At 44.4% G+C, this 27,912-nt stretch overlaps 1 protein-coding gene across 2 annotated transcripts; it reads left to right on the forward strand.

Moving 5' to 3' along the window:
• On the forward strand, positions 1-26,661 carry RAB11FIP1 (RAB11 family interacting protein 1). Of its 2 annotated transcripts, XM_054566031.1 has the most exons (6): positions 1-428; positions 13,743-14,182; positions 14,993-15,779; positions 16,542-18,419; positions 19,186-19,294; positions 23,532-26,661. In XM_054566031.1, exons 1-6 carry the CDS (start codon positions 52-54, stop codon positions 23,748-23,750), a joined length of 3,810 nt encoding a protein of 1,269 aa, XP_054422006.1. In that variant the 5' UTR covers positions 1-51; the 3' UTR covers positions 23,751-26,661. The 2 variants fall into 2 exon arrangements, with proteins under 2 accessions (XP_054422006.1, XP_054422007.1); XM_054566032.1 differs by lacking the exon at positions 16,542-18,419.
• Positions 26,662-27,912: the final 1,251 nt, after the last annotated feature.

Raw genomic sequence — 27,912 nt, forward strand, 5'->3', positions numbered from 1 at the left:
CGCGGATCGCGGCGATCTTCTCGCTCTCGATCCGCGCACAGAGCTGTCACCATGTCCCTGGCGGCTTCAGCGGGCCGGGGCCCGGGAACCGTGTGGTCCCCAACACACGTGCAGGTGACGGTGCTGCAGGCGCGGGGCCTGCGGGCTAAGGGCCCTGGGGGCACTAGCGATGCGTACGCCGTGATCCAGGTGGGCAAGGAGAAGTACGCCACCTCGGTGTCTGAGCGCAGCCTGGGCGCGCCGGTGTGGCGGGAGGAGGCCACCTTCGAGCTGCCGCCGCTGATGTCCGCCGGGGCTGGGCCCGCTGCTGCCGCCACCCTGCAACTGACCGTGCTGCACCGCGCGCTGCTCGGCCTCGACAAGTTCCTGGGCCGCGCCGAGGTCGACCTGCGGGAGCTGCATCAAAACCAGGGCCGCAGGAAGACGCAGTAAGTGCGGGCCGCGGGAGAGGACCAGAAGCTGAGGCGCGGGCAGTGCGGGGTGGCCTGGGCGCTTAGATCCATTTAGAGTGATCAGGTCGCCAAGGCGCTGCTGTGTCTCCAGGGGATGGACAGAGAGAGACAGTTCAAGAGGGATCCCTGGAGCGATAGTAGTATTTTCACCTAGCTTCAAGTTCTTCGGCTGTCCCTGCCCAGCTCTCCTGGAATGTGGGCTCTGAAAGCTGGGAGGGGTACCTGGGGCCATTTTCAATCTGCAGGACCTCGCTCAGCGCCTGGAATTTAGTAAGCACTTCATGAATTTTTGATGAACTGAAAATACATGTGGGCTGAAAGTTCCTGCTATTAGTGTGGGTAGTGTGTATATTTGATATATGTATTAATTATGTGGAAAGCCTCGTAGGTATTTTATTGTACTGGTCCAGGGCTCAGAGAGGATTAACTGGAGGAGTGAAACCCACCGACACCCCCTGACTTCAGAGCCTCATCCAGGGACGGAGCAGGGGTATTACAGCGTGGGGTGGGTGGAGGAGAAGGCCGGGAATGGGGGAGTGCAGGTTGCCGGGTGATGGCTATCTCCTACCCCTACCTCACCACGGCCTCAGGGATTGGTGAAGAGAATTTGTCCCTCCCTTCCCCCCGTTCCTCCCCAAAGAATGCTAGAACAGTTTCATCTTAACCTTTAGACCGAAAAATATTAACCCTGTTTACCTGGGCTCCAAATTAGTTTGAATTTCCCAGTGATGGCGGGAGCTGGGGTCTGCCCTTGGCTAAGCTCAGCAGGGAGATAGGCGTTGTTTTTCTTTGGAGTTTGTCAAGTTCTGTCCCAGCCTTGCTCCACTAGATGGCTGTTCACCTGTAGCTCCCAGTCCAGGGTATCTCCTGCAGGGAAAGCTGGGCAAAACCCAGTTCACTCCAAGATTTTACCCAGTTATTTGTTCTCTTTCCCACGTGTTTATAATGGAATATGATTATGCTCATCTAGTATACCAAAACCTATACCTCGCTTAGCTTACTTGACTACTTGCTGGACGTTACATATGCAAGTCAATCATGTTACCACCTGGCCCCTACAGTTTATGATTCACATTTTGTGTTTTAGATAGAAACATATTTTAACTTTCCCTTGTGAAGGAGACAGGAAAAGCTAGAGGGTTTGAAGTTACCAGACTCCTTTTTCTGTAGGGTGGGTCCAGTTTCAATGTGCATGCTTGCAAATAGAATACCTGATTCGCTTATCTGGCCAAGATGAATAGGCATTTCTGAACTCAAATCAGATAAAAACAGAGAGCCTTGAGGTGCGGATGGATGGGGTATCTCCATGGCATCAACTTACAAGCCATAAGGTGAGCAGTGTCTTTGCTAAGGAGGGGCTGAAGCTATGCTCTTTTTCATTTTATTAAATGATGTTTGGGACCTTGGGTTGGCTTGCTTTCCAGCTCCAACTGGGTGCCATTAGCAGTCCTTTGGTCGGTCCCAACCCAAAATGTGTGGATATTATCATCTGTCTCTACCATCTGTTTCTTAGGGGAACATTTTATTCCCGTGAAGGATAGAGTGCATCTCCCTGCCAGAGATGGGGGCTCCAGATTCCAGGGTCGGGGGCTCACTGTGGTCCTGACTCATTGCTGGGCTTCAGGCTGCTTGGTCCGTCAACACCCGTTTCCCTATTTATGCCTGGAGCTTGTTGCCTGACTTAATTAATGTTTGTATGCTGTTTCTGGGTTCCTGGATTAATGGGGCCTGTGCATAGATTTAAAAAGTTCTGTTACTGTTTTGTGAGGAATGAAAACCTCCCTAAGCTCCCTATTTCAGGAAGGGTTTAGTCTTTGCATCTTCATTTTCATCCTCTCCAATGTAATCCTAAACCTAGATGGTCACTCCTGTCTCTATTATATGAGTTGATTACCACTTAGTCACAATATCAGCTTGTAGGAAAATGGTGCTTAGTCGATACTTTTTTTTTTTTTTAAATAACTGCAGACGAAGCCTTCTTTGCTTCTTTAGTAGGAGGTGAAACTACAAGCTTTCCATCTATCACTTCCTGGGACTTTCCAAGGTGCTGGGGGAACCCGGTTAAACAAATTGTCTGATGCCGGGATACATCACATGGGCCCTCAAGATAGCTGGGATTTGGAGAATGAGAGGTGGAATTTTAACAGAAATTGGTTGGGCTAGGAAGTAATTTGGACTAGTTATTAATGGTTTGACTCCACCTTAGACACTAAGAACCAGAAACAAAACGAAAACTCAAATCTTGGTCTATTGGTTTGTGTATGTGTGTGTGTTCATCTCTAGCAAAGAAGATTGCTGCTGTAGAGTAGGACTTTCATCATAGGTTGAGAAGCTGAAACCCAAGGCTTTTAGAGCTGACTGTGCTAACGTTTGCATTTGTTATTTTGATAAGCTCTCATCTATCTTATCTTTGGAGTCAAGAGAATATGCTTTTTAGAATGACTCAGGTTTTGTGGACCTTGATTTTAGTGTGATGACACACATTTTTAAAACACCAAATGGGCTGCCATATAGGATAGGATACATTTAATATCTATACATTAATAAATGTATATACATTTAATATCTATACATCTAATAAATATACATTTAATAGTGCACAGCTCCTTTACTTAAGAAGAAATAGAAATGAGTTGGTTCTGTACTTGTACGTATCTATTGAGACCTGGGGTCTCAGCCGGGCCTTGGTTAGATGGGGACCAGTTAAGTCTCATGGTCATAAAACGGACTTGTATCTGAGAGACAGAATCAGGTGACTAACTGGTAGTGTTCTCTGCTCAGTTCTCTAGTCTCCTGTGGTTTGGATTCTAGACTGATTAAAAAAACACTTTTTAGGATACTAAGAGCAACAAAATTTGGGGAAATTATCTGTTGAAGATAGATTCAAATTATTCACTCAGGCTGCTGACTGGAAGGCTGTTGTATAGCTAGACTGTTCCTCTTAATCCCGGAATAGTCTTCCAGATATGAAGAGAGTGAGTGAATGGTGGAAAGTCATTTTCCTATACCTCTTTAGGATTTAAGAGGGAATTTGGTTGTATATGAAAGGATTTGGGTACTAATAAAGGTTAACTGTTTTGAAGAACTGTAAGTGTAGAAGGGTGCTGTCATAAGTTGTCAAAGGAAATTTGGGTTATTAAAAAGAAATAAGGACTAGAGAGTTGTTTTCCTGGGAGAGTTGGATGCAGGGAAATGACTTAAGAGATGTATAATTCACAAAATATAAACAGTCCGTATGTGTGCTTATACCTTTAGGTTTCCTAAGCATACTCTTAAGTTTTTTTGTAATAGATTGGAAAATTTGAGCAACACTGGTAAGGTTTCCTTTCTTGGGATTCCCCTTAAAGATAACATTGGGCCTTACTGGAAACCCTCCTACCTCTCACCCAGCTATAGTCCCTTCCCACTCCAGTGCAGGAAACTGATATCTCAATGCCCAAGAGAATTCTCTGTCAACTGAGGGATAAACGCTAATCTGCTTATGGTAATGGAGCGAAATGACTAAGAAGGCGGATGTGCCTCAGAGTCATTTTTCTGGTGCTATTAAAGACGTTCCGTGGTGTGTTTTCATTATTTGATTATAATTTTACTTGTAAGACATTCAGTTAGCATGGGGAAAATTCTAACTGCTTTGCTGCCCTTGTCCTTAAAGTTTATCCCTACTTTTCATAAATATTTTTTAATACCAACTATGTGCCAGGTACTGGGTATACATTGTAAACAACAATGACCAGAACAGATATGATTCCTGCTTTAAGGAAGCTCAGAGCCTTGGGCAGTTGGTGGTGGTGGTGGAGGGTATAGACGTTAAACAAACGAACACGTAAATAAGTAATCATGTATTATGGTAAGTACTGTGTAGGAAGAGAACAGGCTATCATAAGAGAAAAGAGTGGGAAGGACATGATTTAAAGAAGATTGCAGATAGCCTCTCTGAGGCAAAGACCTGAAGAATAAGGAGGCGTTTTTTCTAGTGACAAGTAGAGGAGGGAGGGCCGATGGGAAAGAGGGATATCGTTTGTGCAAAGGTCCTGAAGTAGCTAGAGAGATTGTGTAGGTTGAGGCTGAAGAGGAAGCCAGGGCTTTATTCAAGAACAGTGGGAAGCCACCTAGTATTAAAAGCAAAGTGGTGGTGTAAACCACTTTGTCAAAAATCACAGTGGCTGTTGGGTGGCAAATGGCTTTGAAGCAGGCCTAGCTTGGAACCCAGCAAACAAAATGGGGGGAGGGCACCGCAGTAATCCAGGTGGCCAACGCTGGTGGCTTGGACTAGGACGATGGCTGTGGAGATGGACAGAGGTGGATGGGTTTCAGAAATACCCTTGAGGCTCAGGTCGCTTAGCTTGTGATGGATTGGATGTGACTGGGGGCGGGTGAGAGGGAGTGATAAGAATGAGCAAATAAAATAAGGAGAGCTTGCTGTTGAAAATGAACCAGGAAGTGGTGGCTGCTTTCTTTTCCCAACAGTCACTGGGATAGGGTGAGGTCACCATCACAAAGACAGTTTTGGGCAGTGACACCTGTGAGGTGAGTTGAGTCTGCTGCTGGAGTGCATTAATAGGAAACACTATTAAAACTAGGGTGTGTATATGTGTGTCTTCAAGTATTTACGGTTTTAATACAGGCCAAGTCTTTGTTTTGTAAGAGCAAAGCCGATGTAGTTTTACTGGTGCGTTCCAACACAGCTGATAAAGTCACTGCTTCAAGGAATATAGGATTAAGAAAAGGAAAAATAATATGTAAATTAAAAAAAGTAAACCCATACATGGAAAATAAAACTCTGGAGGCAAGTAAGTCAATCATTTAAATGTTTTTCACATTAGGGAATGGAAGTGTATGAGAGCCCTGTGCCTTTTTCTTTTTGCTTAAACTTCCTTTTGGTTACAAAGACTTCTATTGTATTTCTACAACTACTATCAGCAGGAAGGTTTTTATAAATAGTATCCGTCATTTTAATTGTAGCTATTAACTAAAAAATGTTGAAGTTACCTTAAAAGCAATACATGTACTGATTAAACTGTCATCAACTCAAACATATTTGCTGATATCACTCTTCCTTCCTTTAATAATACTCTTAGATATCTATTAAAATACTTAAGTTTTAATTGCCATTTGTCCTAGAAAACCGTGCTTCTCACTCCATACTTTTGGAGGGACATTAGCTCTGATTTAGCTCCAGAAGGATTAGGAAACCCTAACCCAAGTGGAGAGAGTGATAGGAGCCATTTTTAGGCTTTATCTTCACCTCAGAGCAGTTCCCTGGGTGGCCTTTGTTTCTGGGTCTGGTCTAGGTATCTAAATTCTCAGGCCTTTGAATTCCAGCAAAATCAACAGTCAGACCCTAGAACTGGCGTCTGAAGAAAGTAAGCCTGCTGCCAGGATTATTTTTCTTGGGAAATACTTGGCAAGTGTGTTCTACTTCCCTTAAGGTGGCCTGGGTCAGATCTTCTGCCCCACGTGGCCCAGGAGGAGACCAGGCCTGCCTTTTACCTGCTTCTCCCTTGGTTGGGGACTACTTTGGCCTTGTTTTTCTGTGTGACCCAAAGTGGAGCTCATGGCCTCTGAGAGTGAGGGCCTGTGTGTGCACGTGTGCGCATGTGTCTTTGCGGTTCCTTAGGCGCGGGCAGGCAGTCCTTTGCCTGAATGGATGTGGAGAACTGTTAAATCTTACATTTAGTCCATTGAAGTGAAGACTAGCGTGTGAGGTCAACGCTCTGCTTTTTCAGTTTTCTAGTTTGTACCCATTCTGAAAAGTGAAGAAGCAGCTTGGTGGCTAATGATGTATTTGGCAAAGGGGCCACTTTTAGTCACTAATGAGAAAAGAAATTCCTTTCCTTCAGGGGGAAGTCTGTAGATAATCTGCTAAGGGGGGAAAAAAATCATGTGTTAGTCTCCAGGGTGCCCCCAAGGGACCCATTTAGGAATGTGCTTGTTGAGCGAGAAAAGGCAGTGGTAATTAAGTGTCTTTTCCTGAATGCTGGCCTCTGAATGGAGTAGAAGGAAAGCATTTAGAAGAAATCCCCAGAAAAATGTTTCTAGAGGTGTGGCTGCTCTGCACGCTCGACTCTTTAAAATAAGTACTCTTTTATTAAAACGGACATGGCTAACCTAGGTAGAACAATTAAGGCTTCCAGAAAGTCTAGTCTGAAAAGGCCTCTTGTGATCATGAAGAATGGTGTCCTGTGTGCGGAGACCAGCGGTAGGCCGGGCCCTGGGATATTTCTTCGAGGGTGTTGCCTGCCACAGCACCAGTCCTGCGGGGTTTTCCTTTTACCCCAATGGAACTTTTCATTTTCATTAATCATTGGTTGTGAAAACAGGATTGCTCTTGGTGTGGGGTTTTTTTTTCTCCGCCCTCCTCCTCCTGGGGACTTACCTTGATTATAAGATAAATCATAAATGCTCTGCCTCCTTGCCAGGCACTCTCACAGAAAGGAGTGTGTGAATCTGTTTGTGGAGTGGAGAGTAGGGTGAATATTTTTTGATGTCTGTCATGCTGAAGTTTGTTTCTTTTTGTCCTGGTCAAAAGATGGTGAACCCAAACATTGCATTTTCCTGTTCCATCCTTAAAATCTCTGCATGAAGTGATAAAGGACCCCACGGTTGCCATGAGACTGTTCTTCTGCAGACCACATCGAATACACGCCAGTGGCATTTACATGTGGGCTAGAGGCGAGATACCTGATCTGATGGTAGAATATTAACATTTGTGGCTTTTTGAGATACGATCAAGTAAAAAAATTGGTCAGCAAATGATTGCAGGGGTGGACTCACATGATTACAAGTGTGTTAATTTTTCTAATCCTCAGAGAATCTTGAAATGCTATTGCTTGCCATTCCCTTTAGTCTTTACCTACAAGTTTAGTATTGCTTTCAACTTAGAAAACACACCTTGAGCCTTGTACTTCAGCCAATTATGCCATCTTGGAAGCCCTCTATATCTATATCTCTGAAATAGTTTGGAAGCCCTCTGTCTCATGTCTCTCCTGCCTATGTAGAAACCCTGAGGACCATTAATTAAAACTTTCAGTAAGTTACAAAAAATATACACTGAATGTGTTATTTAAAAAATTCCTGTATGCTTTTTAATGTTGGAAATTGTATAATACAAACTAATTTTGTAATTGAGCCTTTTCTTACTCCCTTCAAATGCAAACTGTTGTTATTTGTATTTAATGGATGTTTGGATGCCTGGTCAATCAGAACTGTAGATATCTTAAATTCCCTTTTGAGAGCTATCTGAATGGGTAAACTGTGGTATATATGCACTTCACAGAATGTCATATAGTCATTAGAAATGATGGGTGTGTAGCCTGCAAGACAATGAAGTATATATATAACAAGTTGCAAATAATATTGCATGTGTACTTTGGTTACAACTAAGTAATAATTATAGCTAACACTCATCGAGTGCTTATTAATACCAGGCACTGTTTTAAGTACTTTACATATATGAAGCCATTTAATCTTCATAACATCCTCATGAGGTAGGCGCTTTTAACCCTGTTTCAGAGAAGGAGCCCAAGCCACAAAGAGGTTATGTAACTTGCCTCTACCCTATCAGCTAGTGATTGTTAAAATGTACAGGAAAAGGGCTTCAAGAAAATACATTAAAAGGTAATGGTTGGATTGGTATGAGAGTGAGTCAATTTTTTAAAAAAAATTTTTAAATGTTTCTATAATCTGTTTTGATTACTTTCTAACAATTCCTATAGAGCAAATAATATAGAAAGGACCAAAAAAATATTTTTCAACCTGCTTTTTCTGTTACCTCTCCTGTACTATGTCACTTACCAACTTTTAGGATTGAGTTTGGCTACAGATAGACTTTTGTTACTGCTGGAATGGCTACAATGAAGGTAAAAAATGATCTATTTGCTGCTGTAGTGATTTCCCACGAGTCCTTCCAAGCAGTTGATAGTGGGCAGAGGGGAAGGTCGTCCTGGGCAGCTCAGCTTGGCTGGGCGGTAATCCCATATTCAGAGTTAGGTAACGATGACCAGCCACCTTGGTCAATGACAGAACTGGTTAAACTACTTAGCTTCTGGAAGGTACACACCACGAATGTTTTATAGGTCATAAACATTTCTGTCCCTGTTTGCTATGCATTGCTTCTGGGCTCCCAAGAAGAGAGTTGGGACATTTGACCTATCACTCCTTTTCAAAGCCCTTATAGACGTCCTCAGCTGCTATAACCCCACATGAGTTTCAGCCTTATTTTTATTTCCTAGGGAAGACAGAATTGCTTTTTAAAATTTCTTCATCTAAGAAAGATGAATGTGTCCTCTGTCTCAAAACACGACGTCAGATGCTGTTCTGCTCTCCCTGCTTCTTCCCTGGCCTGAGGCCATAATCCCCTGGGTCATGATGCTCATCGTGATGCTTGGTCATGGTGTGGATGACGCATGCTACAAGTCATGGGTGAGATTTTGCAGGGGAAGGGAAACAGGCAGCCCACCACTGACCCGTGGGTCCCAGCTGGACGCGTAGATGAAGCTCCCTTGAAGTTAAAGAAACACGTTAAAATGTTGAACTAACTCGTAGAACTGTGGTCTTCCTTTGCCTTGCCTTTTTGTGTCCAATGCGAGATACAGTATTAGTTCATTTTGCTGGATTCCTAAGTAGGTGGTTCTTATAGCCCCTTAGGGTTTAAGTTAGCTGTGAACCAACCGTGTTTGTGTGCGAGAGTTCTCATCTGTGAAGAAACTATAGATTCTTTCCATGTCTAATTTCTCATGCTCCAAAGTTAGAAAAGGCAGCCCTTGTGCCAATACCACAAGCACTTTGTGAACAGTATCTGTAAGCTCACTCTCTGCCCCACCCCCAGCCCCTACCCCCAGGAGTTAAGCTTTTTAGGGCAGAATCTGGCCTCTTCCTTTGGTGTTTTCAGTGCCTGGCACATAAAAGTATTTGAACTGAATCTTTGGAGCTATCATTTCTCTGTACGAGTCCGCCCTCAGGAATGTTTTGAAGGAAAAACATGCTTACTTCATCTGCAGAAAGATTACTTTTGAGACATACCAGGCATCCCTTTACACGTGTAACCCCATCTGCGCTCCTCCCTCCCCAGAGCCAGAGCCGCGCTGCTGCCCTTGCCCTGCCGCATTCCGACGGAAGGCCCCCGGGACCCGCTTTCCGTGTGTTTGTGAAACTCCACGGTCTGAGGCAAATCAGCCCGAAGAATTGGGCACGGTTGGATGGCTTTAGCTGCTCTCAAAATGACTGTCTCAAGGCCCAGGAGACTTCACAATGCAGACCTGCGCAGTTAGCTCCCCAACCGGCCACCGGGGGCGACGGGGTGGGGGGTCCTGTGTGCTGTGTCCTGCCTCTTTTCCTCCCTCGACCTAGTTCATTCTGATTTACATTCCCTACTGCTCTGAATAAGGCTTCTTTTGGAAAGTGTAGAAGACTTAAGTGAAATTTTCTGGTTTTAGCTGTTGCCTTGTCTTGTGTTTGACCAAATATACCCAATTCCGCCCCCCCTCCCAAACAAAACAAAACAAAACAAAACAAAACAAAACACAGGAGAGCAGCCTGTTTGGACGCTCTGCATTTTTGTTTGTTTTTCCCAAGACCACCACTCCGCTGAAGGGCATGAGGGGTAGGAAGACTGAAGACTCTGCATGATACGACTTTTTACCCTGTGCCTGCTATTCCTTAAAAATATGGATTATATAAGGTGTCCGTGACTTCCAATGTATTCAGAGATCCTTTTAATTTTTGAAGAACTGAGTTTTAATTATAAGTAAAAATCATTGTTTGCTAATAGAAGGAATCATTTGATATTTTTTGGTGGGTTGCAGGGTTTTTCCAGAAAGAGGTTTAAAAATAAACTTGCTACATTGGGATGATGGCTTTCTTCCTATTCTCTGCCCTTTGGACTAGGAGCCCAGCCCTGATTTCTGAGATAATGTAAGCTTTCTGGGCCTCTGTAAAAGGTAATGCTGAGCACGCCCATGCTCACATCACCGCTGTGTGGCCATGCTTTATTATTTATAAACTACTTCTGCAAGGGGCTGGAATTAAGTGAACTTAAAAGCAAATGAGCCCTGACCCGTGTGGCTCAGTTGGTTGGGCATCGCTCCACAAAGCAAAGGTTGCCAGTTTGATTCCCGGTCCGGGCACAGGCCCGCGCTGCCGGTGCATTCCCAGTCAGGGTGCGTAGGAGAGGCAACCAACACGTGTTTCTCACATTGATGCTTCTCTCCCTCTCTTTGTCCCTCCCTCCCCTTCTCTCTAAAAATAAGGTAATACAATCTTTAAAAAAAAAACAACACAAAGAGGAACACTTAAAATTGAATTGATGTTTTAAATATTAAAACCCAGTTACATGTTCTGGTTTGGGATTCCGTAAGGTGATCTATGGATCATGGGTTTCATTGTTGTTATCAAATTATTCTTGTGTCCAGTATCCCTTGGATGATATTGATAGTAGAAGAAACAATTCCCGCCTTCCTCTCTAGCTTTGATAAACCCAGCACAGGGTTGGCTTTAGCTCCAGTGGTTACTTCATCATGGTAGATACTAATAAACCCAGCACAGGTTTTTAAAAAATTCTATGCATTCGCTTGGGATGCTTACTTGCCTATGATTCTGTCTGCTTTTTACCTTCTTAAATAGTCCTGTGGCGGTTCTTGGCTACTCGGTGTTTGGTTTGTTTGTAAAAATAAGCAGACAGGACCAGCTGGTGAAGTGCCTATTCACATCTCCTGATGGTGTTGGAAATTTCCAAAACAAATCCCACTTTAGCACCTGGGGATTGAACCTGTGCATCAGGTAGTAATGGGCCCTCAGGGAAGATTCTAGAGTTGGTCGGAGCTTGGTTCAAAATAAACAGACTTTGGCACCGATATTTTTGGAAGGGTGGACCCGGTCCCGAGAACTGTCAAGTGTTCTTTGCAGGTCTGTCCTGTCTTCTCACACCCAGGGTGGAAAGGTGAAGCTCTCGGCCTGTGGCTGCTGGGGTCATCTGTGCCCTCACGTTCAGCTTTCAGCAGCTTCCCCTTTTCAAGGTGCCTCCAATTGGTATTTACGGAAGTTTGCTCCCCTTCATCACCAAGGCTACCGTTTAGCACATGACTGTCAGAAGAGAAAAATACAAATAATCCTCTCAATATATAAGTCAGAAATATGCAAACTATTCCAGCCCGGGCCCTGGAAAGTGTCCTGAAAGGCACAGGGCCACAGGGGCCAGGCTGTCTGTCAGGACCACCCCCCTCTCGCTCTCCAGATGTGGATTGTGGTTTCAAAAACTGCAAACACCAGGGTTTCTCCTCAAGGTCCAAAATCATAGCTCACAGCATTTTCTGAGATCTTGGCTGTATTTTGATAATGCAGGTTAGGTTCTCCTTGATGGCTCTGTACACTGGACTTTATGAAAGCTTATGATTCATGACCGATGGCAAGCTAGGGGGAGTTTTCCCCCTTTCTACTTTTATCTTGGGAAGTTTACATTAGAAGTGGAAACTTTCCTCAAAAAGAGTTTAAAGATGAGCCTTCCTTTCTGTGTGTTGCAGAAGGTGGCCCACGAAGATAAGTTAGGAGAGGGTGCAAAGCGGGAGCCTTGGTGTATGGGACAAGCGGGAGCTCTGGGGTGCAGAGCTGACCCACAACCCACTTGTGCCCCTTACAGCTGTAAGACCTTGTACCAGTTACCTCACTTACAAGCCTCCATCTCTTTATCTGTAGAATGGGTATAATATTCTGTTTTAGAGATAAAGAAATGTTATTCTTTTTTCTTTTTTTTTAAAGATTTTATTTATTTTTAGAGGGGGGAAGAAAGGGAGAAAAAGAGGGAGGGGAAACAGCAATGTGTGATTGCCTCTAAGGCACCTCCCTCTGGGGACCTGGCCTGCAACCCAGGCATGTGCCCTGGCTGGGAATCAAACCAGTGACCCTTTGGTCTGTGGGCCGGTGCACAGTCCACTGAGCCCCACCAGCCAGGGCAAGATGTCATTCCTGTGAGACTTAAATGAGGATGTTTCTCAGTGTGCGCAATGCCAGGGATGCTGTAGGTGCTATTTAAGTAAGTGTTAGATTTCTGCTTCCCTCTGCTTCCTTCCTTCAAGTGTAGGCTGAGCTGAAATAGTGGGGGCAGTGATCTGCCCTGCAAGCAAGACAGGCTGAAGGTGAAAGAGGAAATTGTGCTTGTGTGGGCAAAACCATCATTTCCTTAAAGCCTACGGCCCTTGGCTCTTAAATAGGCCACTGAAAAGAAGGTCAGATTGTGGATTCTCAGTTGGTGAAGGTGGCGCTTGGGCTGGCTGTCAGGAGGTCATGCGCTTGGGGCTGTTTGTTCTGTCATGGACGCTACTCACATTCTTGCAGTTTCACCAGCTGGAAAGTGCCAAGGGGAGAGCTCCTTTTTCTGAAGTTTGTCTTTCATTGGAGTTGAAGTGATACATCATTTGCCATTTCTGGAAGTAGTTTGCAAATGACCAAGGGAAATACTTGAGTAATGTTTGAAACACTCCCTCCTTTTCTTTCCTGATTATTAAGCTAGGGAAGAATGCCTCCTCTCAATTTTTCTTTAAAAAAAAAAAAAAAAAAAACTGTGGTAAACAGCTACACGTACATAACAGAATTTACCACGTTCACCATTTTTAGGTGTACAGTTTTGTGGTATTAAGCACATTCACATTGTTGTGCAACCATCACCGCCATTCATCTCCAAAACTTTTATTTTCCCAACTCACACTGTGTCCCTGTTCAACACTAACTCTCCCTTTCACTCATTCCTCCAACTCTTGGTGACCACCATTCCCCATTCTGTCTCTATGAATTTGACTACTCTAGTTGCCTCAGATAAATAGAACCCATATATATTTTTATTCGGTCTTATATTTTCCATTACTCCCTGGCAGGGACCTTTCTACAAACTCTTGCTTTTCTCTGAGATGTACTTGTAAATTTGCATTCTACCTCCTTAACTATTTGTGTAGGATCTTTGTATGTCTACCCTATTGAAGGAAAATACCAGTCATAGAATATGATTTGATGGAATGTTTATCTTTTTTGGACATAATGCTATTAAATTAAGATATTAGATGATGATATGCCAAGTAGAGAATCAAATCCTATCTTTACCTAGTGGATGGTGTCTCAAAAATAAAACTACAAGTTCTTTCTTTATCCCCGACCCCACCCTTTATTCCCCAAAGAAGAAAACATAAGAATGTGTTTGTGTAAGAGTTTCGTAATTACAGAGAGGAAAGGACAGTTAGTGGGGATTGTGAATGTTGTTTTAGAGTCTTCAGTTCTAAGGTAACCTCTCAGCCTTTCTCTTCGTAGGTGGTACACCTTGAAATCCAAACCAGGAAAGAAGGAGAAAGAGCGAGGAGAAATTGAGGTTGACATCCAATTTATGAGAAACAACATGACTGCTAGCATGTTTGACCTTTCTGTGAAAGACAAGTCTCGAAATCCATTTGGGAAACTGAAGGACAAGATGAAGGGGAAGAATAAGGATAGTGCATCAGATACCGCTTCCGCCATTGTCTCTAGCATGTCGCCCTCAGTCGACAGTGATGATGAGTCGCCTTTGAAAGACAAGAAAAAGAAGTCAAAGATTAAGACCTTGTTTTCCAAGTCTAATTTGCAGAAAACACCGCTTTCCCAGTCCATGTCTGTCCTGCCTACGTCAAAGTCAGACAAAGTGCTGCTCCGTCCAGGGGACTTCCAGTCCCGGTGGGGGGAAGACAACGAGGACGAGCCCTCCTCTGCCTCGGACGGTGAGTGTCCACCTCTTTCTTACTTGTCTTCTCTCCCTCAGCTTAATTTATGTGGCTGAGAGAAAAAAGAACACATCTTAAAGATTGTAGCTCAGCTTCTCAGTTACTGAAATGATGGTGGTGGCGATGATGGTGATTGGTTATGATGGTGATGGCGGTGGCGATGGTGATGGATTATCTCGCCTGGGAAGCCTTCTCTCCTTTGCCGCCCTCTGGTCCCTAGGAGCGTATAAATGCCTGTTCCAAAATGCCTCTCTCTGTAACGGATGTGCATTAGCACAAGCTTCTGGAACTAACAGAATGAGTGCATCCACGGTTGGTTTTTGTTGTGTTTTTTTTTTTTTTAATATTAAAGGCGAAACTGTGGAATATCACCGATACTTCATTAATTCATCAGGTATTTATTGAACTCCTATTATTGGACTTAAACCTCATGGTATACATCCCTGAACTCTGAATTAACTGTGTAATTTGAACAGCAATTTCAAAGGTCTAATTTCTACTGTTGGCCAGATCCTGCTACTCTACCAAGAGTGCAGCTCTTTTCGTTGGTTAAAGGCAGGGTTCCTCAGCTTTAGCACTGCTCATAGTTTGGGCCAGATAATTCTTTGTTGTGGAGGGCTGTCCCATGTATGTGTGATCTTTGGGAGCATCCCTGGCCTCTACATGCTAGATGCCAGTAGCACCCCCCCACATAGTTGTGACAACCAAAAAGGTATTCAGACATGGACAAATTCCACCCCTTCCTCCCAGTTTTGAACCACTCATTTAACTTCTTATTTCCTGTTTTCTTTGCCTTTCTTCCCACAGTCATGTCTCACAAGAGAACAGTAAGTGCAGATCCTAAGCAACTGAACCAGATCAACTTCACCCTGCCCAAGAAGGAAGGGCTCTCCTTTCTCGGCGGCCTGCGGTCTAAGAACGACTCCCTTTCCCGCTCGAATGTCTGTATCAATGGGAATCATGTTTATGTGGAGCAGCCGGAAGGCAAGAGTGAGACCAAGGACAGTACCTCTTCTTCTTCCCCGTCCCCGCAGGGCTTCAGGAAGAAGCATTTGTTCTCATCTACAGAAAACCTGGCTCCCCGGTCTTGGAAGGAACCTGGGGAAGGGAGTGCAGTGTCTTCTGACAAGCGGCTTTCAGAGTCTTCCACAAAGAACTCTCCGAAATCCATGACCCTGCCGTCCTCCTGGCTTCCAGTCAGTGGGGACATTCGGGAAAACACAGCTCCAGCGAAACCAGAGGCTATGAAAGAAACCAAAGAGAGCAAGAAGCAGGAGAACAAGAAGCCCTCTCTGCTCTCTCTGGTGACGGGAAAGAAGGACGTGGTGAAGAGCAGTGAAGGCGAAAGCCCTGCTGCCCCTACGGGGAAGGAGAAGGAAGTCACGCCTGGGGAGGACGGGCCAGGGCCTGCTGAAGGCCTTGTGAAGAGACTCGAGGCGGATACAGTGGCCATTATCTCTGGACGGGGAAAGTCCCTGAACCCCTTTGAAGAGGTGCCGATCACAGAACCAGAAGCCGACCCAGGGCCCAAGTCTGAACCGACACCACCTGCTACCTCTGCCAGGGCTCCCCAGACCAAAGCCGTGAAGCCTCGGTGAGTCTTGGCTCTTCTCGCGCGATCGTCAGACCCCGGGGAAAGCCACGGGGTGTAGCAGATCCCGAGGGGTGCACACTGGGAATGCCAGGTTTCTGTTGTGGGGTGTGCAGGACCTGTGTTTGAGCTCTTCACACGTCTCCTGTGGAGGCTGATGTTATCTTTCCTTGCACTGTGGCACTGGTTTGCTGTCATCAGAGACCCTTGGCCTGTTCTGGAGTGTGCATGTGACAGTTCTCTGTGTGTTTAATCTGCATCTTGTTGTAAGAGCCTGCGTGAGCCTCAGGGGTTTCTGCTTTTCAGCATGACTCACATTCCCTCACAGTGTTTCTGTAGTCTAGGGTGGGATAGACTTGTTTTTGAGAATCTGCTTGCTTTTACTTCACACGGACACACACAGATACACACAGGCACACAGAGACTGTTGCTCTTCAAAATCTGTGCATGTTTCTTATGGTGCATCTTTGACTGCTTTGAACCTTTGAGATGCTTTTATGTATCACCAGAAGAAACTGTAGGCTGCCGCTTTACCTGGGTCTTTCTGCTTCTGTTGCAAAGCCCACTGTGTTGCAGGTGTGCCTGGTGCTAAAAGTGTCCCCTTTGTATATTAAGTAGTGTTCTGTTCCTTTTTTAGCTTATTAAGATACTGCCCCAAGTATAACAATAAGTTCTTCCCCTTGAATGACTGTATTTTTACATGTTTTCTGCCTCTCATGCAGCATCTGCGACTGACCTGCAGATTTTGTCTTGTCCTTTTTGCAGACTGGAAGTGTCTCCGGAGGTTCAGCCCACAGCCAGGCTTCCTTCTTCCCCTAACTCTCCTCCCTTGCTTTCTGCTCTCCCTTCCCATTCTGGTCAGACACCTGTCCCTTCCCCACTGGGGCATGGGTCAGAGTCACAGTCCTCCGAATCTCCTTCTGTCTTCTCCGCTCTCTCACCTCCGCTAGCAGCTCCCATTTCCACATCAACTCCTATTCAAAGCTGGCCTTCCTCCAACGAGGGCCAGGCTGGTTCTGAAGGACTGCCTTTGCTCCATAAAGCAGAGTTGCAAAAGGAGAATTTAACACAAGTTCCAAATACTGTTTCTTGTGCCTTGGGACCACTTTCCAAACAGCCCCCCATTCCAGTGTGTGAAGGGACAGGAGAGTCTCCCGGGGGGGAGACCAGTGAGATAGACACGGAGAAGAAGACAAGTGATGGTGGTTTAGAAAAGCCTCTCTTGACACAGCCTGAAATGGGGCAACAAGAAGAACTTCTGAGATTTCCCTCCACGACACAAGACTATATCCCTTCATCGGACAGGGCCCGAGAAGTAACAGTTGCCCTTTCGGTGAGAAGTGGCAGGATGAAAAGCCCAGCTGGGAAGCCTCCCACGGGGCGACACACAGACTCGGAGAGTCAGTCTGGGTCTTTTGAGAAGAACAAAGTTAGGGACGGCAGAATGACTTCTGCAATCAAACCAACAGTGCCTCCCCTTCAGATGGGAGAATCGGTCCCCTCACTTGACTCCGTGAGTCTGAGACATGAAGAGATGGGGCTGAATGTTGATGAGGGCAGGAAAAAAACCAAGAAGCATGTGTCATTTTCTGAGCAGCTCTTTATGGAAGAGGAGGTGGAGAAGTCCCCTGGACTGGTTGAAGAGGATAGCAGTAACGCCCAGGGGCTGAGGTGTGAAGGGGCTGCCGCCGGCAACGTGTCTGACAGAGAGCCTGCTGAGCAGCCCCATGCAGAAGACTCCAAGGGGGAAGTTGTCACTGAACCCAGGCTGCTGAATTCCGGTGTGCCAGGTGCCGTGGCTGATCGCCTTCCCTTCCTCTCGCTTGAGGAGAGTGTCTCAGAAGGCCCAGTGTGTGACCCAAGCCCAGGGAAAGACATTCCACTCTTTAGGACCGAGGAAGATGATACCCTTATGGCTCAAAATCAGAGCAAAGCCAGTGACCATGATGGTCTGTTGTCCGATCCCCTGAGTGACCTTCAGTCTGCCTCAGATGTTAAATCTCCAATCACGGCTGATCTGGACTTAAGCCTTCCTTCCATCCCTGAGGTCGCGTCGGATGATGAAAGAGTAGATGAGGTGGAAGATGGCAGCGAGACAGCAAAGGTGGTGACTCTGGAAGTGGGAGCTCCGTCTTCGAGCACGTTATCTGCCCATCCTGAGAAGGCTCCGAGTGGCGAGGCAGCTGGGTTGGCCGTGCCCACAGGCAGCCTTCACGACCTCAGGTCAAAAGCACCCGAAGCATCTGTTAGGGCTTCTTCAGAGCAGAGTACGGCTTCAGGAATTCATAAGCCATATCTTGGCAGGAGCTCACGCTTAGATACACAGCCGCCAGGCCCTGGCGATGGCGAGGAGGAAGAGCCGATGGGAAATGGGAGGCTAAGTCAGCCTCCTGACCCGGCCCTGGATTCTCCTGTCTCCAGCCCCTCCTTTTCTGAGCCCTTTCCTGCCACACACTCTTTCCCGAGCTCTGCACACTCTGACACTCACCACACCAGTACAGCAGAATCTCAAATAAAAGCAACAGCAGAGGGCCTCCCTGGTAAAGTGGAAAATTCTGGCAAGAGGAAGCCGCTTCTTCAGGCCTGGGTCTCGCCCTCGGAGACACATCCAGTCTCAGCTGGAACTGGGTCAGCCAAGCACAGGTGAGCATCGGGGAACATTGTCTTCATACCCGTGAGCAGTGACCCCCTTTGCTTTTTGCCTGTGGTGGTTATTATGGCTTTCCAACTGCACAGATGATCGAATGGGGCAGCTTACCTGTTTTGCTGGTAGGGCCTGTTTTAAAAGGGTTATCTCCTGTGGTGGGAATACCTCAAGATGCTCCTGTGTTTGTAGCAAGAATGTAGTAGTAGTCTTCAAAAATAGTTTAGGAATTATTCTGCACAGTCAGATTTGGATCTCTTGAGTAGCAGAGATGTGCTATGACAAGTATCTTACTAGTCTTGGAAACCAGCTGAGATTGTGTGGTAGCACCAAGCAGTGTTTCAAGGCTTCCTTTTTGCACTGCCCAGTGTGAAGCTGGCATGTTTGTTCTGAACTCTTTCTTTACTGCTGAGGAATGGAAGGCTTTGCAAGGGCTCTGGCAGAGGAGTCCTAGGTTGTAGTTGCCTCCAAAAATAAGAGATTGTCTTTAATGTTCCCCTGCCATTGATAACGAGGACCAGGGGCTTGTGAGAATGTCGGGACAACTGGCTGGAGGGGTGAGCTTTGCTGGCTTGCCTAGGGCTGCCCGCTGCTGACTGCTTTCATTTCCTCAGGAACGTTGGCGTTTGGTAGACCGGAGATGAGAGCAGAGCATCTCGCCACTCTCCACCTTTGTCTCTCTGGCTGGCTGCCATCTTTGAGATGGGCAGTCTCTCAGTCTGCGGATACGGAAAGGTCTAAGGATCCTTTCTCCCTTCTCTTTAGACTTCATCCTGTGAAGCCAATGAACACAACAGCCACCAAGCCTGCTCACTCCAGCTTGGGAACTGCCACTATCATCAGTGAGAACTTGATCAACGAAGCCATAATGAAGGTATGTCTGCTCCAAGAAATGGACATGTTAGTTAGGGATCTAAAACAAAAACAACCCATCTCTAGAATCACCATTGTATACATCTCCTTGGGCGGTAGGTGATACCAGGAGTAACTTAACCATACATCTCGTACCTTTGGTTAATCAATCTTTGGAAGCCCCTACACTTGCCACTTAATAATTACTTTTCCCTTATGGTTATTTGGTTATTGTTGACTTTTTTGTGTCTCACGTAACATAATTGACATTGGCGCCTCTCTTTAATGAGAAGAAAATGTCGTGTACAATCAGGCCCATTAAAATGAGATTTTTTTATGTTCATGTATCCGTTCTTATCTTTTGGCAAGGCTATAAAATTCTTACAGTTGTAATCATTGCATAGATATATGTTTTTGTAACTTTATTCTGAAATAATTTCAAATTTTAAAACAGTTGCAAGAATAGTACAAAGAAGTCCTGTGTACCTTTCATCCTAATTCACCATTGTTAACATTTTAGCAGATTTGCTTTTTCATTCTCCCCACCCGCTCTTTGTTCTCTCTTTTTATGTTTATAATTTTTTTTTCCTGAACCATTGGAGAGTAAGTAGCTTATATCATGCCTCTCTTACCCCTAAATATTTAAGTATGGAATTCCTAAGATCAGGTCAGTTATCAAAATCAGGAATTTAACATTAATGTGATACTCTTTTCTCATTTATCATCTATATTTCAGTTTGACCACTTGTCCCATTAATGTCCTTTCTGGGTAATTTTTCCCTCCAGTCCAGGATCCAATCCAGGATCACTCATTATATTAAGTTGTTTCTAGCTTTCTTTACTCTGGAATAGTTCTGTGGCTTTTTTTGTCTTTCAAGACATTGCCATCTTTGAAGAGTGTAAATCAGTTGTTTGTAGAATTTGCCTGAGTTTGGATTTGTCTGGTGTTTCCTCATGGTTTGGTTGAGGTTATACATTCTTGGCAAGAATTAACTATAGAAATAACTTGTCCCTCTCAGTGTATTGTATAAAGAGGCACATTATATCAGTTAGTACCAGTCATGGAAGTGTTGATTCTGCAATTGATATTCTTTTTTAAATTTTTATTTATTGATTTGAGAGAGAGCGAGAGACATGGGTTTCTTGTTCCACTTATTTTTCCCTTCATTGGTTGATTCTTATATGTGCCCTGACCGAGGACTGAACCTGCAGCCTTGGCAAATCCAGACGACACGCTAACCAACTGAGCCACCCTGCCAGGGCAGCGTTAGCAGTACCTCTGATGACTTAGTTTAGGTGGTGTCTACCCAGGTTCTCAAAAGTAAAGTTGCTAATTTTCCCTTTATAATTAATAAGAAATTCTTGGGGAATTGACTGCAGACTATGTATATATCCTGTTCCTCATCAAACTTTGATTCACAGGCTTCAGTATCCATTGATGAGCTTGGTAGTTGCGAAATGATGATATTTCCAGCTGCATCAACTGCATGGAAACACTCTTCAGCTCCTTTTCACTTAGCAGTGCATCCCGACCTTTTTTGCACGTTGCTACTTAATTGTTCTTGAAATGGTTATACCAATATTCACTTGACCATTTCCCTATTATTGGATATTTAGGTTGTTCTCTGTTTTTAAAATTAAATTTATTGAGATAACATTGGTTAATAACATTATATAAATTTCAGCCATACAACTTTACAATATGTTTGCTGTTTTGCAAGATTAACAACACTGCAGTCAACAATTTCTTGCATAGAACTTTTTCCTTCCTTTTAGATTATTTCCTTAAGCTCAATTTCCAGGAAGAGTATTGCTGGATTAGAGGGTTTCTGTTCTTTAAAAAGCTTGGGCTAACATTAAAAAACAAAAAACAAAAACCAAACTCGCTACAAAAACAAAATCAACCTCCCAGATGATTTCTGCTTTGAGTGTCTTCATCCTGCCCTTGCTGGTACTAAAAGCAGAAGGGTTTAGATCCCTGTCTTGGTGCAGACCGCTGGTGTTTGACTCATTGTCACATGGACTGGAGGAAAATGATTTACTGAGTGACTGGTGACTGGCAAGATATGTTGTTTTTGAAATATGTGGAGAGGAATTACCTAAATGACTACTGGGGACCATAATCGGTAAAAAGAAAGTTTATTTTTAGAAAGGGCATCTCGAAGTTTCATTCAGTCGTAGATTTTACAGTCCCGTGGTCTCCAGGACGTCAATGAGTTTCTGTGTTTTTAATGTAAAGCTTTTTGCTCATGTCTCCTTCCCTCCTGCAAGCATTGTTAAAATGCTGGTTGGTTGTTAATGCCTCTGACTGCACTGTATGTCTGCCACTAAGGCGCTGGGCTAAAGTTTCACTAAAAGCTGGCGATCTGAGTTTCAGGTAAAGAGGTTGAGTAGCAATAATGAATTGTGGCAAAAAAGAAGTTAGTTAGCATCTTCTAGCCAGCTTGCCTTGTCTCAAAATTACCAGCTGCAGCCAGAGAGCTATGCACCTACTGCGTGTTAGCCCTTGCCTAAAAATGTGCTGTAACTCGAGCAGCTCAGCTTGGCTGGGTTCTGTGGTTGTGTAGGAGAGGCAGCATTTGTTTTTCTGGAGTTAACAATATTTACCAGGAATTTGGGCAAAATAACAGCATAAAATTGATGAAAACTGAAGTTATTTAGTGGCCACCCATGCTCTTTCTTTTACTGTGGAGCGCAGCTTGGCTCTGAGGAAAACAACACCTAGCTTTCAGGAAGTGGGCCAGAAGGACACTTGGCTGCCATTTTATTTACTCTTCAAAGCTTGTTTGTTCGGGGGCTTATCTCCTGGTCCTGACTAGAGAATAACTTACTCATAATGAAGGCAACTGCTGTTTGGTTTGCTCATGATTTGTAAGCCCCGCTGCTGCCCCTCCGCCTGCCTTCAGCAAAACCCTTGGTCCTGGACCATACCTAGTAAATACTCAGAGTAAATACTCGGGAAGTTTCCTGGAGACTGCTGCTGGCTCGCCATGTAATAGATGGTTTGCGCTAAGGCATAAACAATACTTATAAAAAGAATTGCTCTTTGAAATGTTGCAAAGTATGATAGAGGTTAGAGGAAGAAATTGCGTAAAGTTATGAAAAGTTAGCCGAATCATTACTACAGTGGATTGCGGGGAAGGTATTTTTCTTAGGGCCTCCATCTGTTATAGATGATTTATAACTAGGGGTATATTATTTACTCAGGTGGCTTTGACACTTCCATTTAAAAATAATACAGCCAACTATATCCAAAAATCATCTGTCACATGAGAAAAGTTGGACACAATTTGAATGTACATCATTATTATTACAACTGTGCTGGGAAAAAAAATCCAATGTAAAAACCCTGGGAGGAAATATGTGACAATGGGCACTGTTGCTTCCTGAATTAATGGGTATTTTCTTTGCATCTCTTCCTATTCATGGCCATTGCTCACTTTCTGTAATGCTGAATTGTTTTATGATTTTAAAAGTCATCACATTCCTGGAATCTTCTAATGATTTCAAAGTCCTACATACTTTCCTCTTCGGGTTACAGAGTCTAAATAGAATAGCTGTTAGACAGTTTGTATGAAATACTTTAAATGTATGTCTTTTTACTTCTATGCATTTATCTTAAGGAAGTGTTTGGAGATATAACCAAAGATTTATGTTAATAAATTTTAATTAAAATGTTATATAATTATGAAAATTGAAAACAACCTAAATACCCAGCAAGAGAGATGATGGAATTTTAAGCATCCATTATGAGAGCAATTTTTACTAAAATTTAATGATGGGGAAAGACTCACAAAATAATAAGTTTAAAAAGCTATAAAACTATATCCTGTATGAAGTTAAAGTTGTGAAACATACCATAAAGAAACCAAGGGAAAATAAGAAAGAGATGCAAATGTTACGTGTTAGAGTTATAGGTAATAATTTCTTCCCTCTTCTGTATGTGAGATTTCCAATGATGAGCAAAATATTCCTTTTATAATTAAAAACAAAATCCTGTTATTTGGGGAGGAAATTACTTGTAAATTCATCTCCAAAGTCTAGTTCAGGTGTCACTCCATCTTCGAAGTTTGTCCGTTCACTTGTGTAGCAGTGGTTTCTTGTTCATCCAGCTCTGAGAGCACGTTGTACCTCCCTGAACCCCAACCTCCTGAGCCTCAGTTTATGGTCCCTGAAACCCCTCTTTTGTGTTTCCTTTAGATATTTAACTTCTTTGCTGACTTTATCTCTTTTGTCTTCCCCTTTTTTCCTCTCCAAAGAAATACACCCCCTCGGACCCAGCTTTTGCTTATGCACAGCTCACCCACGATGAGCTGATCCAGTTGGTCCTCAAACAGAAAGAAACGATAAGCAAGAAAGAATTCCAGGTTCGCGAGCTGGAGGACTACATCGACAATCTGCTAGTCAGGGTCATGGAAGAAACCCCCAACATCCTCCGAGTTCCGGCTCAGGTGGGCAAGAAGGCAGGAAAGATGTGAATGGCCCGTGTACAACACAGATTTTCTCTGTGTTTGCTTCCACCTCCTCCTGAGGTCAAGGACTCTGTGTACCTGATAACCAGCATACAGGCTCCAAGTCGCCACCTCCCTTGCATGTCTTCTGGCAAGAGTCAGTTCTACCACTTGAAGCCCGGTTAATTATTACAATGAATCTCCTACTGTACATTCCCAGGGTTTTATTTTTAAATGCCACTGTGCCTTATGTTGTAAATACTTTATGCCCTGACCAAAGACATGGTCATAAGATCTGATCCTGGCCCAGAGATTCACATGGTGCCAGGGGTATTAATATATTTTAACATTGGGGTTTCTTTTCCTTGACATTGAAATTCTAAAATATGTATCCCCCAGTCATTAATGCTTGGGGTGAAATGAGAAGGTGCTGTGTTACACATACTTTCTTGGCTTTTGAGTTGCTCAGGCGTGGCTTTTTTGGCTGCGGATGCTAAATTTTGGTACCATGTCAACCTCACGGCTTCTTGGACTTGGTCTTAATTGGACTAGAGCAGAGTTTAGGGAAAGCCTTTGAGTGTGCCTTATAGATACTGAATGAGTTGCCTTTTCTAAACCTCAGCTTCCACTACTGTCTAGCCTTACAGTGTGCTCTGTGTAGGTCCACAGGGCGCCTGAGAAGTGTATCAGAACGAGGGGGAAATGAGAGAGTCGCTTTGTACTCAGTTAGGGGGAGTTGGTCCAAGTCCCTCCTTGCATGGTAGCAGGGTTCCTGCTGGCTAGGGCGGCCTCGTCAGTGCCTTGATAAGGGACTGGGTGACCCAAGTGCTTGCTAAAACAGTTCCATCAGGTATGGAATGATTTTAGTAGGATTCCTCTGCCCTGTTCCCCTGTGCCTTAGCTCCCCGGTTTCCTAGGCAGCTCTTCCTGGCATTTCCCTCCCTTGTTATAAAATTGTAAAGAGCAAGAAGATGATACTTATTTTGGGATTGATGTATTTTAAAAAAGAGATTAATGCACATTTTTCAGAAAAATTAGGACACTTGCCCTCTTCATAATACTACCAGCTCAGGTTCTTCAAGTAGTTCCACTGTTAGTAACCTAATATTGGAATTAGAAGATGTCTGTATTACTCATTTTTTTCTCCTGGTTGGGACAGAATCTCATCAGATCTTGACCTCTTTCCTGGGGAAAGAATATCACCGGCCAATGGGGTGGGCAAGGGTGGCAATACTAGCAAGTATTAAACTGAGAATCTCTTCTTTGTATGTTCTTGTTATATTGAGGTTAAGAGGCAAGATTGTTGGCAGCAGAATTTCTTTCAAAATCATGTTTGCTTCAACCTTAGTTATATTGGAGCACTTTAATCTGAAGGATGATACTGTAACTTGATTTATCTAATTAGCTTTTAATTATCTGTAACTATTTTATTTAATTCTTTCCTACAGTACTGGGGACCACTGTAAACTTCTCAGATGACTTGTATTTTTGTAGTGCTATGAACCTTATTTACGTACCTACAAAGAGAACTGTATATTCACTTGAACTCTGAAAATGTACATGTATATATTTGTTCTGCAACATGTTTTTTACTTGACATAAGTGTGTTTTGACTGTGATAACCCAAGTGCAGTGGGGGGCAGGTGTGCTCTGAATGGTTTCTCCTTTGAGGAGCTGGCGTGGAGACCTGTGCTGTTCAGCAGGGCTGGTGGGTTTAGATTGCTGCTAGGACCTCGGTATGTACCTGGGTCAGTGTTTGAGAGGGACGTCTGAGTGGAGGAGTGAATTCCTGTGCTCTGAAATGCCACTTGGGAACTCTGGAGAATGAAGGACAATGTACTCCAAGTGTGTCTAGTTTCTACCACTGCTGGGGGAAAAAAAATTCAGTTGATAGTATTCCTGTATTTCTCAAAGTAGATAGCCTGAAGGTCACTAGTTAATAACTGTCCTTGAGGACTCTACTTGTGGGGTGAATTTATCTAAGAAAAGCCTTAGCCCACTCTGAGCCTTTAGCAGGGCTTGTTGAGTTGGAGTGCGGACTCCTATATCGCGCATATTTCCGAAGGCCTGTGCCTGACCTGTGCAAGAGTTGGGACTTGCCTCTAGCTGCTGTGTATGCTAACCTAATGGATGGGTAATGGATGGGTTGAAGCTGTGCTCTGGCGAAGCAGGGGGGCTCTCTCCTCAGCCTTGCCTAGCTCCTTCCAGAAAGAACAGTCAGTACTTAAGGGGGACATCAGATTAAATACCAAACACTTTGCAGTGAATTTCAGATGGAGGTTAGCTGCATGAAAAAAATGTCAACCCTTTGCTTGGTGGTTTCATATCATCTCATTCCTTGGACTTTGATAGGTCTACTGTCCTTCCCTTTTATTCCTGTGTGCTAACCTTATCAGGGTAGCAGAATGAAGAAGAAGGGCCGCCCTTTGCCACGTGGAGCAGCTGGTGACCTGAGAGGCGTGTGCATGTATGCACGTACCAATGGGATGCGTGTATGTGGGTCCAGCTTTGCTTACAGTGGGAGCCCAAAAGGGCATCATCGAGGGAGGAAGGTCCAGGACACTCAGCCACATGCTATATTGAAGGCCAGAGGCAATTTAATGTTAAATTATGCAGGCTCTTTCCTCACTGGGTCCCTTCTCCCAACTGACTCTCCTCTCTTTTTTAGAACTACTAATTAATAATCCCTCCAGGCTGAAAGATTGTCTTAGGTGGAGAATGAAATCTAGTATTCACACCAATCTCAACTCTGTGGTTTCTCAGTATCTATTACGTGAACTACTAACTTGACCTCTTTCTCCCTCTGACTCTGGAAGGATCGCCCAGTGTTTTTGGATTATAGTTTTTTCCTGCTCTGCTACTTTGGGAGTTTTTAATATCTGATTTTGTTCTTAAGAAGTAGCCTAAAATTTCCTACAACACTAAATAAAATGGTACTACCTTGTAAAGCTTTGCGTTTGTGGTTTAGTTTGGGTGCAATAAAAATTTCTCTGTCTCCCCCAACAACTTCCCTTGGGGAAGAGGGGTGACCAGTGTGTTTCTCACCCTCTGAGAATCTCTCACCTAGATCCCACTGCTGCCACCTTGCCTGGTGCCCAGGGGTCCCAATGCCCTTTCTCCTCCAGAAGATGGACCATCTTTCTCTATGACACACACCCCATCTTGGCCTGCTGCAGGGACCAGAGGCTCTCAGAATGGAGTGAAAGCTGCTTCTGCTCTTGCATATTGAGTGCTCATTTTCAGGCTGCACCTTGACTGCAAAAGGGGGGGCCCATTTATTGAGTTCCCACTGTTCACTAAGCACACCCATCCTCCTTCCCCCCCACCTCTCCGCTTGGTCTGCAGATTTCTCTAAGCAATGACATACGTGCTTATTCTTGGGGGCAGGAGAAAAGATCCTTAATTCCTCACTACCATGAGGTAACTACTGTTATTTTGATTTATTGTCCCAGCATTTTCCCCTCATACAAATAGATACATTTTTCAATGAAAACAAGAACACGCAGTACGGACTGTTCAGAACATTTCCGCATGCCTTTAGATAATCTGCAACAAGGACCAATAGTGGCTCTGAGGGAGAATCTGCCCCCGCTAACCCCTCACCCCACCCCACCCCTGTCACAGAAGAGCTGTGGCAACTGCAAAGATGATCAAAGTCACTTCTGGCTCAGGTTATCATCACAGCCACCTATGGACGAGAATAAGGACTTGCTAGGGAAGCACCCTGTCCCCACCTCCATGGAAAACTGTCATTGGATGTAGTTCACACTCTCTAACCTGGGCCAAGGTGCCAGGAGCATGGGCTGCCTGAGCCCACAAACCCAGCCTCTAAGCAAATGGATCCCACGCCTGAGGCTTCTCTCTCATCAGTGAACGTCTATTGTGATCTAGTTCTCCCTGTGCAGGGAAGGCAGTTTTCCCCATTCAAAACTGGCTCTGCGGGGCCCACATATTCCAAAGCCACAGAATCTCCTGAGGGAGAATGTCCTCACTCAGCCTTTCAATGCTAAACTATTTTACCCAGAAACCTGCATCCTGAGCGCTGGAAATGGTCACCTTGGTGGCACTGATAGGCTCTTGCTAGGCTCTCGCATTGTGGAGAGAAAGCTGCTTCTGCCCTCGCATATCGAATTCTCACTTCAGGCTGAAACTCGACTGCAAAAGGAGTTCCTGCTGTTCACTAAGCACC

This window comes from Pteronotus mesoamericanus, unplaced genomic scaffold (genome assembly GCF_021234165.1).
Source record: "Pteronotus mesoamericanus isolate MK-2021 breed Mesoamerican mustached bat unplaced genomic scaffold, CSHL_Meso_final contig_169, whole genome shotgun sequence".
Classification (NCBI taxonomy): Eukaryota; Metazoa; Chordata; class Mammalia; order Chiroptera; family Mormoopidae; genus Pteronotus; species Pteronotus mesoamericanus.